At 46.0% G+C, this 14,151-nt stretch overlaps 1 protein-coding gene across 4 annotated transcripts in view; it reads left to right on the top strand.

Annotated features, from left to right (window-relative positions):
• Window positions 1-14,151, top strand: part of LOC116946253 (voltage-dependent T-type calcium channel subunit alpha-1H) — a 363,323-nt gene that overhangs the window by 244,570 nt on the left and 104,602 nt on the right. For all 4 annotated transcript variants that reach the window (XM_076069824.1, XM_076069825.1, XM_032961269.2 and 1 more), the window contains exons 7-8: window positions 8,304-8,748; window positions 13,280-13,372. In XM_076069824.1, the coding sequence (XP_075925939.1) occupies window positions 8,304-8,748; window positions 13,280-13,372 (538 nt within the window). The remainder of the gene's footprint in view (window positions 1-8,303; window positions 8,749-13,279; window positions 13,373-14,151) is intronic.

The raw sequence follows: 14,151 nt of genomic DNA, 5'->3' as shown, positions 1-14,151 counted from the left end.
TGCGTCAGTTGGCGGATGCATAAATGTGCTTGGGCGGGGGGGGGGGAAATAAATAACAAACACTTTATTGCCGGTCACTGAGAGTTTCGTTGACTGTACTTCACCACGCTGATCAGCGTGAGTGGGAGAAGGCAACGATCTTCCCGTGCAAGGGTTGTTAGTGAGCACTTGCTAAGCGTGGTATGGCCAGCACTAACATCAATTCCTCTTCATCGCGCTCCGGTCTGATGTTTAAAAGCCGCACCAGGTGTTAATTTAAGGCAGAGCCAATTTAGGGGAAGCCCGGGACTGGTTTAGAGAGAACTTGCCACTGTTGTTAGCTGGAAATGGAACTCGGGTCGCCAGGTTCAAAGCACAGTCTGCTAACTAAAGCACCATCACTCTGACCTCTTGAATAATGCACGTGAAAATAATTGACAAATATAGGTGAGTAAACAATGTCTCTCCTCCAAATATCTGTCCCTCCACGCAAAAACAGGACGATTCTTCCCACAACTCAGCTCCACGGTCTTCTGGGAGTGAATACATTCAACAGCATTGATTCAGTACAAGCAACAAACAGCCTCATCAGCAGTGTCACCTTGCTTTGCATGCGAAGACTACGTTTTGCATTTTTGTGTGAAGAGACAGATATAGTGAGGGAAAAAAGTATTTGATCTCCTGCTGATTTTCTACGTTTGCCCACTTACAACGAAATGATCAGTCTATAATTTTAATGGTAGATTTATTTGAACAGTGAGAGACAGAATAACAACAAAAAATCCAGAAAAACGCATGTCAAAAATGTTATAAATTGATTTGCATTTTAATGAGGGAAATAAGTATTTGACCCCCTCTCAATGAGAAAGATTTCTGGCTCCCAGGTGTCTTTTATACAGGTAACGAGCTGAGATTAGGAGCACACTCTTAAAGGGAGTGCTCCTAATCTCAGCTTGTTACCTGTATAAAAGACACCTGTCCACAGAAGCAATAAATCAATCAGATTCCAAACTCTCCACCGTGGCCAAGACCAAAGAGTTATCCAAGGATGTCAGGGACAAGATTGTAGACCTACACAAGGCTGGAATGGGCTATAAGACCATTGCCAGCAGCTTCGTGAGAAGGTGACAACAGTTGGTGCAATTATTCGCAAATGGAAGACATATGAAAGAACTGTCAATCTCCCTCGGCCTGGGGCTCCATGAAAGATCTCACCTCGTGGAGTTGCAATGATCATGAGAACGGTGAGGAATCAGCCCAGAACTACACGGGAGGATCTTGTCAATGATCTCAAGGCAGCTGGGACCATAGTCACCAAGAAAACAATTGGTAACACACTACGCCGTGAAGGACTGAAATTCTGCAGCGCCTGCAAGGTCCCCCTGCTCAAGAAAGCACATATACATACCCGTCTGAAGTTTGCCAATGAACATCAGAATGATTCAGAGGACAACTGGGTGAAAGTTTTGTGGTCAGATGAGACCAAAATGGAGCTCTTTGGTGTCAACTCAACTCGCCGTGTTTGGAGGAGGAGGAATGCTGCCTATGACCCAAAGAACACCATCCCCACCGTCAAACATGGAGGTGGAAACATTATGCTTTGGGGGTGTTTTTTCTGCTGAGGGGATAGAACAACTTCACCACATCAATGGGACGATGGATGGGGCCATGTACGGTCAAATCTTGGGTGAGAACCTCCTTCCCTCAGTCAGGGCATTGAAAATGGGTCGTGGATGGGTATTCCAGCATGACAATGACCCAAAACATACGGCCAAGGCAACAAAGGAGTAGCTCAAGAATAAGCACATTAAGGTCCTGGAGTGGCCTAGCCAGTCTCCAGACCTTAATCCCATGAACATTCTGTGGAGGGAGCTGAAGGTTCGAGTTGTCAAACGTCAGCCTAGAAACCTTAATGACTTGGAGAAGATCTGCAAAGAGGAGTGGGACAAAATCCCTCCTGAGATGTGTGCAAACCTGGTGGCCAACTACAAGAAACGCCTGACCTCTGTGATTGCCAACAAGGGTTTTGCCACCAAGTACTAAGTCATGTTTTGCAGAGGGGTCAAATACGTATTTCCCTCATTAAAATGCAAATCAATTTATAACATTTTTGACATGCGTTTTTCTGGATTTTGTTGTTATTTTGTCTCTCACTGTTGAAATAAACCTACCATTAAAATTATAGACTAATCATTTATTTGTCAGTGGGCAAACGTACAAAATCAGCAGGGGATCAAATACTTTTCCCCTCACTGTATATACGAATAATGTACATTGCATCTTTATCAATTCTGTTTTGTGGGGGATTCGTGAATTAAATCACGTTTGAAAAAATGTGATTATTAATTAAAATCTCAAGGCTTGAACGGTTTTCATACCTAGGATCCCAAGGCTCTTCTGAGCAATTGTGAATTCAAAACGTGGCCCAATCGATTATTTTGTTTTGGTTATGCGTTTCATTTCAGATCTGCTGGGAGTGAGCAAAAGTTCGCCTGAAGTGTTTTTAATACAAAACTCCTAAGGGCCTCCCGGCTCATTTGTGCAACGTGGTGGCTGGCACTCATTAATGTGGACCACCCTGAGTCGGCAGTGGAAATTGCACATTCTCAGAACGGGGGTCAGTCTCTCCCAGGGACATCCACTGTTGTCTTGCAAAGGTGGATGGTACTCATTTCTTAATCGTCCGTGCTCATGCATCCAGCCACCGCATATGACTTCAGAAGCTTATCAGGGAAATGCCTGGTTAGCACTTAGGTGGGTGACCACCAGGGCTTGCTTAGAGGTTGCAGGTGAGCTTCAGCGGGGTGGCCAGGAGGCTGGAGTATTGAGTGTCTCCACTCCGGGCACTCTCCATCGAACCATCAACCCCAAACCCAGATGTGTCCTCTCATTGTGATTTGAGAAATATCCCAATGGGAACCATTAAAACCCCAAAAATATGTTTGTAATTGTTCAATCAAGTGCCAAATTGGAATATTATTGCAAATTGGAAAAATTATTGTCTGTTCCACCTCACACCTTGGAAGTAAAATGTTGGTTTAGAATTTTATTTTTAATTATTTATGGGAGAAATCTGTGGCCAAAAACATCTTCAACGTGATTATTTCTCCCGTCTTTAACAGACAATTGCTGAAACATAAGCATTATACGAAGAATTAAAGTTACAAAGAAATTTAATTGAAGAGATCATACGGATTTTTATTCTAAATGTGATGCGATTTCCTTTCTCTACCTCCTGGAACCTAATTTTAACGGCACTGATGCTAAAAAGTGACCTCTACATTATTAAACTTGCAAGGTTTTATCAGCAAATGAAATCTTTAGGGCTGGGTTCGGCATGCCCGATTTAAAATCGTCAAATGTAATCATGCCGTGGATGCTTGTGTCACGGAGGTCGTGTAAACTTTTTGGGCTGCTATTGAATCACGCTTGGGTTTCCATTCAATTTAATTTGAGTGGTGCCACTACTGTCAGGCTACGCTATTTGATTGGTTTTTTTTAGACACTGCCACTCTTGGCCATTCAGCCGACGACGCATTTTTCCTCCGCTGCTGCAGCCTTGTCGACAGTTGGACCAAGACTCGAATTCCCTTCTGGGCAACCTGCCCTCCTGTATACTTGGCCCACTAATCAACACCTATTATCGATTCAAATTACAATTCTTGAATCTCGTTTTCTATTCCAGACCTCCAAGTTCGTATCCTGGAATAGAACTGCTAACATCCTGGGCACGCATTCTATCTTAAGGCCACTCTTTCTTCTTCAGTTGCAAATAAGGTACAGCCTCAAGACCTGTAGAGAAATGCGGACATTTTCCTTTCCTTAACACAAAAAGTTTAACGTTTTGATAAAGGTAGATTTAGGAAACATGGAAATTACGTTAATGATGATTGCTAACAACCAACCCCAATGTTCATCGTTGAAAGTAATTTAATTGAACATCTTAATATTACCATAAAAGGCAGAATACTCGTTATTAAGTTGACACAGAACTCATTTACGCTAAATCCACCAAGAGGAGACTTGGCCAGATGCAGATAGCAAGTGCCCAAGGCTGTAACCTGATTCAAAGGCTGAGCATTCCCTTCCGAGTCTGACGTCAACTCAGCCCATCATCTCTTCGTGGAGAATAAAATATAACTACTACACTTTGGGAAGTCAACAGTGTTCGTTGTTTATAAAGACCGGACCCTGGCATGGGAATGTTGAAATACATTGTATCCACTGGTTCACAGGGGAAACAATAGCAAATAAATGAGTTTTTTGCAATGAACCTCAGTGGTTAAATAATGAACTGATAGATGCCCATTGTGGGGAGATCTTCTTTGGCAGAAACTAATTCCACTGACCAACAGAGATGTTAGCCGTGGTAAGGAAACGATCTCAGGTTACCGGAGTTACAATGCAGTGCACTAACCAATGCACCACCACTGAGAGCGGGCCACCAGAACGGTCCGAAGTGCCATTTAAATGTAACATTCCGTTCAAATGTGTCAGGTTTTTAATCTGCTTTCTTTAATGCCTTATTGACCTGTGAACAAAACTTATAATCGCCCATCATTCGATAACGATGGTGCACAGTTACACAGGTGCTCAAAATTTTTTTAAAACGTGAGATTTATCACATTTATGGACATTTAGTTTTTTTATGCTATCAATACATTTATCTCTGAACATCATTGTCCTTATTATCAGTTACTGTCAATAATCTCATCCCAGATGACACAAGTCTTCTGTTCCGGAGACAAAGTTCAAGGAATACGGAATACAAACCTCAACAACCTTGGACAGCCAGTACAATAAGCCTCAAACTTACCATGGGATTCAACCCTACATAGAAACGTATGCAATGAGCAGAGGTGGATATAAAAAAACTTCCAAAACTGGGTGGCGGTACTAATATTTTAAGCATTTTAATTCTGGGCTCTACATGAGGCTGTGCTCATCTCCTGTTTACAGCCGGATCCAGTGGTGAAAATTCTCAATTCCTGTGACTGGGACAAGTCTATCCATAGGACAACCACTGTTGACTTCCCCACAATGTGGTCATCATTGTATTGACCCCAGAGGAGATGATGGGCTGAGTCAACCGCCAATCAGGATTTGAACTCGCAACTTGCTTATTGTATTCGTTGAAGCTGATTAACGTAATGCATTATCATACACACATTGAATTTCGTCGAAGATCCAAGGTCAACCAACGTCATTGTTCTCTAAATCACAACAGTCATTCTGGTCTTAATGAGATAACAAAGTTGTCATTTTTCATTGTTCTTTCATTTCCGTAGGTGTAGAAAGAAGCTTGCACTCGGATACGCAGACATCTTTTTGCAAACTTGAGCAAATATTACAGGTGTATGTGTGGGTTTGTGGCATAATGCGCTAACTACTGCAACAAACAATAAGCATCCCCCGTATATACACGTAGACTATTGGGGCAAGTATTCAGAATCAGAATATGTATTCATACTGGAGGAATCCGATGAGCTATAAAGCCTCCTTCCCCCTCCCCTCCCGTGCCTATATAAAGCCACAACAGCAGATGTGTTTTCTCACCTGAAGACGGCCGCTTGTGTTGCGACCGAAACGTCGTGTTTTATTTTATTATTATTTTCTATCTACGTGATTTTACCGAAAGAACCACAGAGTATAAATCTCCTTTTTCACAGATGTCCAGGGAGTGTTGTTAGCATGCACCGTTTACTGGTGGCAGAGCACACGAAAATAGGTGTTTCGCCAATATCACATTCGGCCATCTATTGCTGATGTTGACACACTGCACCATATAACAGTACTCGATCATGGCTGAGTCAACATAGTGGAGGCCCAGTTGAGATATTCATCGCTGATGTTGGCCAATAGGAGGAATCAAACTCGGCCCGTAGGGTTTGTAGAGAGAGTGCGCTCGCCACCGCGCCCTCCCTTGCTCTCTCTCTCTCATGCGCATGTAGCACAACCGTTTCCCTTCGTCGCTGCATCGTCAGCACCAAACAAGATGGGTAGGATTGTTCCCGGGGTCTCGCCGAGGCCCCCCCCCCCCCTCTGCCACCAACGAATGCCTGCGGCGCTAGAGGCAGCTGCGTTTTTAAAACACTCACTGCCAAAAAAGATGAATACTTGGGGTTGCCCTCGATGAGACGGACAGCAGCGGTGGTGGACAGCAGATGGCAGAGATTTATGATTGGCAGCGCAACCCGTTCCCAGCCTCCTGCCCTTCAGGGGAGTCACTCTCCTGTTATATATTGGCATTCGAAGTTTGTATGCGTTTATTCCGCGTGTGTGCGTGCGCATTGTTGGCTCAGTGGCAAGCGCACTGCGCTGCAAATCCTGCCACCTGAGTTGAAAACCTGACCACAGTGAATATCAGTGGCAGGAAGTCTTATGAGAATATGTTTCGGGCCTACCCTAGGTCTGCTCAGCCTTGGGGAGAAAAAGGCGGCCGGGCATGCTGCTGGCTGCACCACTCTGTCATGTGCTGCACTGGCCTTAATAGGTGCTCGCTAATAACACTTGTCTCAATGATTTGTCTGGTCGTATGGCGAGTTTATATTTGCATGTTGTGGGAGAAGTGCCATTCGTGTGAGATGCTACAATATTATATGCATATTATTGGTTCTTGCGGTAAAGTCACGTAGATAGAAAATAAAAATGATAAATGAAAAATTACAAATGAAAGCAAAAAACCCACGACGTTTCGATCGCAACACAAGCGGTCTTCATCCGGCGGAGAGAAAAGAGGGGGCAAGTGAGTGGGCGGGGAACGAGAGGTTGTGGGGAAGGATGCTACAGTCTTTTGCAACGCAGGATCAATTCGTTCACCTGGACAATGCTTGAACTGGTTTGTGCCTCAATGAGGTTGACTCGACATAAAATGAACACCTGGCGTTGATTGTGATTCACATCGCCAATGTGAAGTCGGACAGTCGGTCATGGTGTTAGTTATATCACCCACATACGTGCCATGCTGGCCTTAAGGGGTGCTCCCTAAGATCATTGGTCTGCATGGCTCTTGATCCGAGTGCCATTAGAAGCAATCAGCTGGTACATGACAAGTACAGTAATAGACTTGGTATTACAAACGGAAAAAAACAATTGTCTTGCTACTCAATTGACCAAAAAAGTGGAGCTTATCTGCAAGGCACAAGTAAATTGAAATTCTGCATTTCTATGGCGGGGTCCAGTATCCCTGCAGGGTGGTCACTGTTGGCTTCCCGTGCCAGTGGTTCTCATTTGATAAACCCGAGAGAGATGATGATCCGAGTTTTGCCCAAAGCCTGATTTGAACTCATCGATTTGTGGAAAGTCGCAAACCCACTGAACTCCAGGTTATCGGTAAATTATAGGAACACAAATGGGTTCAAGGACTCATCTGTGTCTCCCCTCTCAGTGTTATCACTTCACGAGGATGGGTTTTCTGCTGTTACTCTGGTTTCCTCCCACACACGAGATGCTCCTTAATTGAGGTGATGGGATGGCTCAGGCATTTAGAGAATTGAGCTGGCATCGCCGACATCCTGGGTTCAAATTTGGATAGCCACCCATGATTCAACTGGGTTCTCAGGTCCAGTGAGTTAATGGCCACAGCTCAGTCACCAATTACTGCAACAACAAAATGTCACATTTTTGTGATAGTGTTTGTTGTTGTGGTTTGGCATTTGACTCAATTTAAATAAAATTTTTCATCAATATTTTTCTAAATTCAAGTTAAAAACATCGGCTTGATTTTCATGTGACTAACAATCTCGAGAGGGCATGTAAGATATGTGCCCATTGCCTGGATAAGAGGTCAATACAGTCTCTGACACCGGATGCTAGCTCGATATTAAAATTGATGTTTCTTCATCTCTTAACATGATATCTCTAAGAATCAATGCATAACATTTAGGAGAAAAAAATGAAATATTAAAACGTAAAAAAAAAATCTCAATTGATCTGTCCAGACACCAAAACATCCCAATTTAGGGCCGTCCACACAAATGTTCTCGATATAACATGACTCCGGCAAGTGTCTCATCAGTGAGTTTTCTTTGGTTCGGCCGCATAATGCTCCGGCCAAATTTACTTCGTAGAGCCCTCGTCCACCCGACATAGCCAAACAAATGAAACTCGTCACTGTGTACAAATGTGGCCAGACCATTACGTGGGTGAACCCCGAAGTCCATTATGAATCGTGATATCTATCTACTGCGTTAAAATATACACGTTCAATGACGACTACGGATCGCCAAGACTCTGATTCCTCCAAGCACCCGTTCGCGGCGTCTTACTTATTTGACCTTCTTCTTGCCCCCTCCCCCCACCCCCCTCGGTCTCCGCCATCTCAGCGAGCTCAACAACAGCCGCATGTCGCCGTACTACCCGTCGGACAACGACGACGAGAACCCCTTCATCTGCTCGCTGCCCCGAGACAACGGCATGCAGACGTGCGACACCGTGCCGCCCTCGGTGCTGCCAGGCGGGCCCCGCTGCCGCTGGCCACCGCCGTTATCGCTGCGAACGTCGTCGCTGCCGCAGTCCTCTTCGTCCTTGCTGTCGTCATCGTCGTCGTCTTTGTCTTACGATGCCAACAGCTCTGGGCTCTCCTTCGCCACGCTAGGGGAGGCCGTGGCGGCTGGCCACGGCTACCCTTACAGCCAGGGTGGCAACGTGAGCGGCAATTGCATCAACTGGAACCGGCTGTACACGGTGTGCCGGGCGGGGCTACGCAACCCGCACAGCGGTGCCATCAACTTCGACAACATCGGCTACGCGTGGATCGCCATCTTCCAGGTGGGTGGGTTTCGGTGGGTGGGTTTCGGTTGGCGTGGAGTCATGGGGAAGGGAGCAGATGGGGCAGTTTTCCCCTCCGGGTCTCAGATCCAGGGGGGCCTCAGAAAGGGCCGAGGGAGTTTAGGTGGTTGGCGGGGGGTCTCATCTGGCATTTCACCGTGGGTTTCCAAAAAATATTTTGGCAGCCCTGGATGGGTGTGTGCGTGTGTGTAGCGACTCACGTACTGAATTTAAAATTAACACTCTCATTTGAATAAGTGTGATTTTTCAATGTTAAATTACTGAACTAAAACAAATATCTGTTGATGTCGATAATCATCATTGTCTGCCAAGTTCGAGCCACTATCAGTTCTTGTCCTTTGGCCATCACCCATTGTAATGTCTTCTACTCAAGCCCACGTGTCTACAATTAGCATTTGTTCTCTGAACCACGTGTTCCTATTTCTGTCCTTAATTCCCAGAATGCATCTCTCCAATCTCAAATGGTTTATTTTCTACTTTTCAGCTTTTCTTACATTTATTTGTGGGTGTTCATATTTCCAATCAGTTAAGTGCCAGCAGGTAATATGCACCGATTGAAAACTCTCCTCTTTTGGCACGTTGGATAATGCCACTCCATTAAGAAGAAGCAGTCGTAGGCAGTGAAGAAGATGGTGGATGTGAACTTTGAAGAGGGGGAGTGAGTCAGTGTTGCAGATGGCAAGAGAGAGATAGGAGACAGGTCAGTAGAGTAAAAGGGGCAACCTCCCATCAAATGGGGGTTGACTTTGGGGCTTCAATACGCGGGCCTTGGCTGCTGGAGTGAAGGGTACGTAAGCTTGAGATGAGAGGGTGAGTAGTAGATTTTGGCATGTCCATGGAGAATCTTGAGAAGTTTGTGGGGCAGATCTTTTGTTTTGCGTTTCATTTTTTGTCCTTCCCTCGCACCTCCAATTAGCATGGTTGGCTACTTGCGGCGTGAAAGAAGTTCAATGTACAATACATACAAGATTGGGAGCCAGTTTGAAGAGGCGTATGATGGTGGTGATGTAGTTTCATTTGCAAGTGTGGTCTAGAACAGGGGTCCACAAGCCCTGGGCCGCGGACTGGTACCGGTCCGTGGCCTGTTAGAAACCGGGCCGCACAGCAGGAGGTGAGCGGTGAGTCCACACAAGCTCTAACCCCTAGTAGCCACAATGAGTAAGCCCACAAGCTCTAACCCCTAGTAGCCACAATGAGTAAGCCCACAAGCTCTAACCCCTAGTAGCCACAATGAGTAAGCCCACAAGCTCTAACCCCTAGTAGCCACAATGAGTAAAAAACAAACTTCGCTGGAGAGCTTCTTTGAAAAGGGGGAAAGACCCAAAGATGAACCCCCACCACCTGTCCTTCATTCTTCCACGAAACCGGTCCCTGGTGCCAAAAAGGTTGGGGACCGCTGGTCTAGAAGACTGGTGGCTGCATTCTGGAGTTTGTAGCTGACGAATTTGGGGAGTTTGGGTGTCATGATGTAGGCATGGAAAAGGGTCTCGGCAGGCAGTGGATGTGGTAAGGAAGTGGTGCTTGTGGGAGGTGTTGTGTGCACAACAAAGAGCAGAGCGCCGGGCAGATAAAACACAGCACACTAGGGGGCACAGGCGGTGCATCTGCCAGTCATCTCAATCAGTGAATCCATGGCACCTGGATCTCTTTTGCCAGCGGGTGTTCGACACTTCACGTGGCCTTAAAGTGCACATAGCCTGGGACAAGCACTATCGACATTCGCCACTTGGTGTCGAATGGCGATTGTTGTTGATGTTGCACGTGGAGGGAAGGGGTGTCCTAGAGTCGAGCGATACATTCCGTGGGAAAAGAAAGAAAAAAAGCACACACTGGAATATTGAACTTGCTGTGGATAATTGTCATGTAATCAATGCAATACAATAGAATATCTAAATAGCACAAAAGTTAATGAAAAAACATCTAGTCTTTTATCAAGTTCATTATTTAAACGGACAATGTGCATACAAATGTGGCAAAGCAGCGACAAATTTGTACAGCGTAACGGTCCGTTGGAAATAAATAACATGTTTGCTATTTTCTGGGGCTCCGTTTTATGATTTAGTGGAAATGCCCAAGGCTTAAAGAGCCAAACTGTCTCTGTGACACAACAGAGCAGAATCAACCACGTACATTATTCAGAATACAACGTGACATCATACAAATTGTATGACATTATAAAAATAAGTGCTTTGAAAGAAGTTATTTGAAATAACTATTTTTTTTAAACCCACATTACAGTACAGGTTATCATCACGAGTTGTGAGCTTTTAAAAGTATCTCTGCTCTTGCAGAGACGGTTTGAATGTTGACTAATGTGGTGTCTTGTTATTATGTGGCAAATACATTGAATTCAAAACTGTCTCCCAGCTCAAACGAGCGTTGGGGTGGCATTCATTTCCATTGGGGGAGCCTGGACCAGCAGTGGAAATTCCACATTCCAATGGCGGGCGCCAATCTCGCCACACGCCTATCACTCTTGGCATTTCGTAAAGCAGTACTGTAATCAGTTTGTCAACTCCGGAATGATGATGGTCAATCCACAGCCATGGTCAATCCACTGCTGAACAAAAGGCCTCCCCAAGCCTCCGCTACCTCGCACGATCCTGCAATGCAACAATCCACTTGGTGCCTGCACACAAGCTGATTTAAAAACTCCATCTCTCCAATGAAGTGCTTTTGGACGCTCTAAACCATTTTTTTTCATGTCTAATTTTTTAAAAAACGCAAACTTACTGTGAACAGAGATTCATCATTGATGACTGCATGTTTCAGATTCACCACCCCCCCCCCCCCACCCCCCACGTGGCGCAAGAGCACAGAATGGGATTTGAACTTATAACCGTGAGCGCTCTATAACCGCAGGATGGTCAAGTTCAGATATTTGTGACGTAACAATCTCCATTCAGGAAAACATGAGCACCACTCTGTGAACAGTCAACAGCACCCACTATCTTGTTTTTCTCTCCCGAGTGGATAGATAGACTGGCCTTTCCATAGGATAGTGGAGTTGTCACCGTCTTGAGCAGAGATGGATGAGCAGCACCTCGCAATGGGGGACTACTACCCTGTGTGCTTTTAATCAACTTGGAATGTTTGTAAATTCGGGCGGGGGGGGGATGTGTCGGGTCTGTTGTCTGTACTGGCTGAAGAAATACTATTTTGTGACAGAAAGGGAGGTGGAGCGACGATAACATCATTAGTTCAGCAATGAAATGAATCACAGCTGCGCAACACCGGCGGGCATGACATTAAAAGACTTCTATATTTACCCGGCAAAGCGGCACTAAGTCTCAAGACTCCAACTCGCAAGGGCCACCGTGCGCTGTTTGTGTGTTGGCCAATTCCCTAACATGAGGTATTTGGTTTTTTTGCTTTGCTACTGGAAGGGAACCCACGCATAGCGAGGGGATGATGCTCGCCGCTCAAACCTGCAAGTTGTGAAGGTACCCGTCGGTACATTGAAAACTATGAGGCAGCAGTGGCATTTCCACATTCCTATGACAGGGCTCGGTCTCGGTACGATTACCAATTTTGGCTTCAAACATTTGTCATTTAAAATTTTGTTGACTTCGGGGAAGTGATATCCTGAGTCAGGCCTCACAGCACTTGACCACGTGACTCATCACAAACCTACTTTCTGTACCTCCACCTCCTACAAACATGTCCTAGTCGCACCGGAGGTGGGTGTCCCACCAACCCCTCGCTCCCGACCACTACCACCCCAAAGAACAGGCAATCGTCGTCGGCACGTGGCCATGGCTTCACCTAGCAGTGGAGAGATCATGGAGGCCGATATCGCTGTCGGTGGCGATTGTTCGCCATCCAACAATTCACCCTCTCGGTGGTTTCCACGATTAGTTGTTGTGACTCACTTTTTAGATTTGATTCTTTTCAATCTTGTTTTTATAGCTTCATTGTAATGTGTATTGTGTTTTATGTTTTATTTGTACAGTTTCACTTCTTCCAATCACCTACTTGGATTTAACATTACGATATCAAGTTAAAGGTACAGCCCTGCGATTGCTTGCTCATGCCACTGCTAGTGGAAGGGCTTCCACCAGAGTTACCTCGTTTGGATATTTGGTCTACTCTTCCACGCTGACCAGACGTGTTGGAAGAGGTGGACATAACCCACACTGTACCCCACCACAGAGACGCTGAGCCGGTAGATGGAATCGAACTAGTAGATGGAATCGAACCAGCGACCTCCAGCATTCCCAGAGCATGTTAACGTGCGATTCTCTATGTATATTGAACTTCTTTCGCACCGCACGATGCCAACCGTTGCTACTCGGAGGCGCGGGGAACTTCAATGATTGTGACCAACGGGAGGAGCCTCACGTGAACATTTCAACGAATGCACCGCGAGCGCCTGATGAAACACAATGTGCCGTTGTCCACGCGTCGGCCCAGGCCTTTCCGTGCAACAACAAAACAACGAGGTGTTTGTTATCTTGGCGGACTCACGTCCCGTTATTCATTGTTATCTCTGCCCCCCCCCCTCGTGCAGGTCATCACGCTGGAGGGATGGGTGGACATCATGTATTACGTGATGGACGCCCACTCCTTCTACAACTTTATCTACTTCATTCTGCTCATTATCGTAAGTGACGCCGCTCGCCAACGGAGATGCCATACACCCCCACCTGCCCCAACCCGCCCTGAGCTGCCCCTACTCTTTTTATCCGTGCAAAATCCACGGAATTTATTTGCCCCCTCAGAGGAATCCCCACTTGGGACTCGTAGCCCCGAGGGGCAGGTACAGTACTGTTAACAATCACCTGAGGGGATAGCCGTGACACAAATGCGATGGGGGGTGGGAGGTCATGTGATCAGTGTCTTGCAAGCCTTGGCTCACCTTTGTCTCCCAGCGCTAGAGATATTCAAAGATAGAATGCATTTATTTATTTCATCAGGAAGTGCCCGATAAGATGTCAGGCTCTATCCTATGTGCGTCCCGAGACAGTCCAGCGCTGATGTTCATAACCGCAAAGTAATCACCGATGTTCGTAACCGCTGGACCACATCGCCCATCGCATTGTGCCTAATCTCGTCGGATTTCAAAAGCTAAGCAGGCTTGAGCTTGGATATTCCCTGAATGGGTGACCACTACCACGCACACACAGGTTGTCATTGGCTACGTGGAGCGAAGTGGTGTGCGGAAGAGGGTTGTGCAAAATATGAATTGCCTGTACTGGACTCTGCTTCTGTTTGCCCCACGCCTATGCTGCGTACCTAGAACTGCTTTTTGTGTTCAGTTTGTTATCCTTCCCCCGCACCTCCAATTAGCGCGGTTGGCTGCGTGCGGTGCGAAAGAAGGCCAGCACTCGCAGCTTCGCCACTTCGCATTGACCAGCGTGGCGAAGTGTGGTCGACATTTCC

The sequence above is a fragment of the Petromyzon marinus genome, chromosome 26 (genome assembly GCF_048934315.1).
Source record: "Petromyzon marinus isolate PM22_M1 ecotype Great Lakes invasive population chromosome 26, UKy_Petmar_22M1.pri1.0, whole genome shotgun sequence".
Classification (NCBI taxonomy): domain Eukaryota; kingdom Metazoa; phylum Chordata; class Hyperoartia; order Petromyzontiformes; family Petromyzontidae; genus Petromyzon; species Petromyzon marinus.
This window is presented reverse-complemented; position numbering and strand designations above follow the sequence as displayed.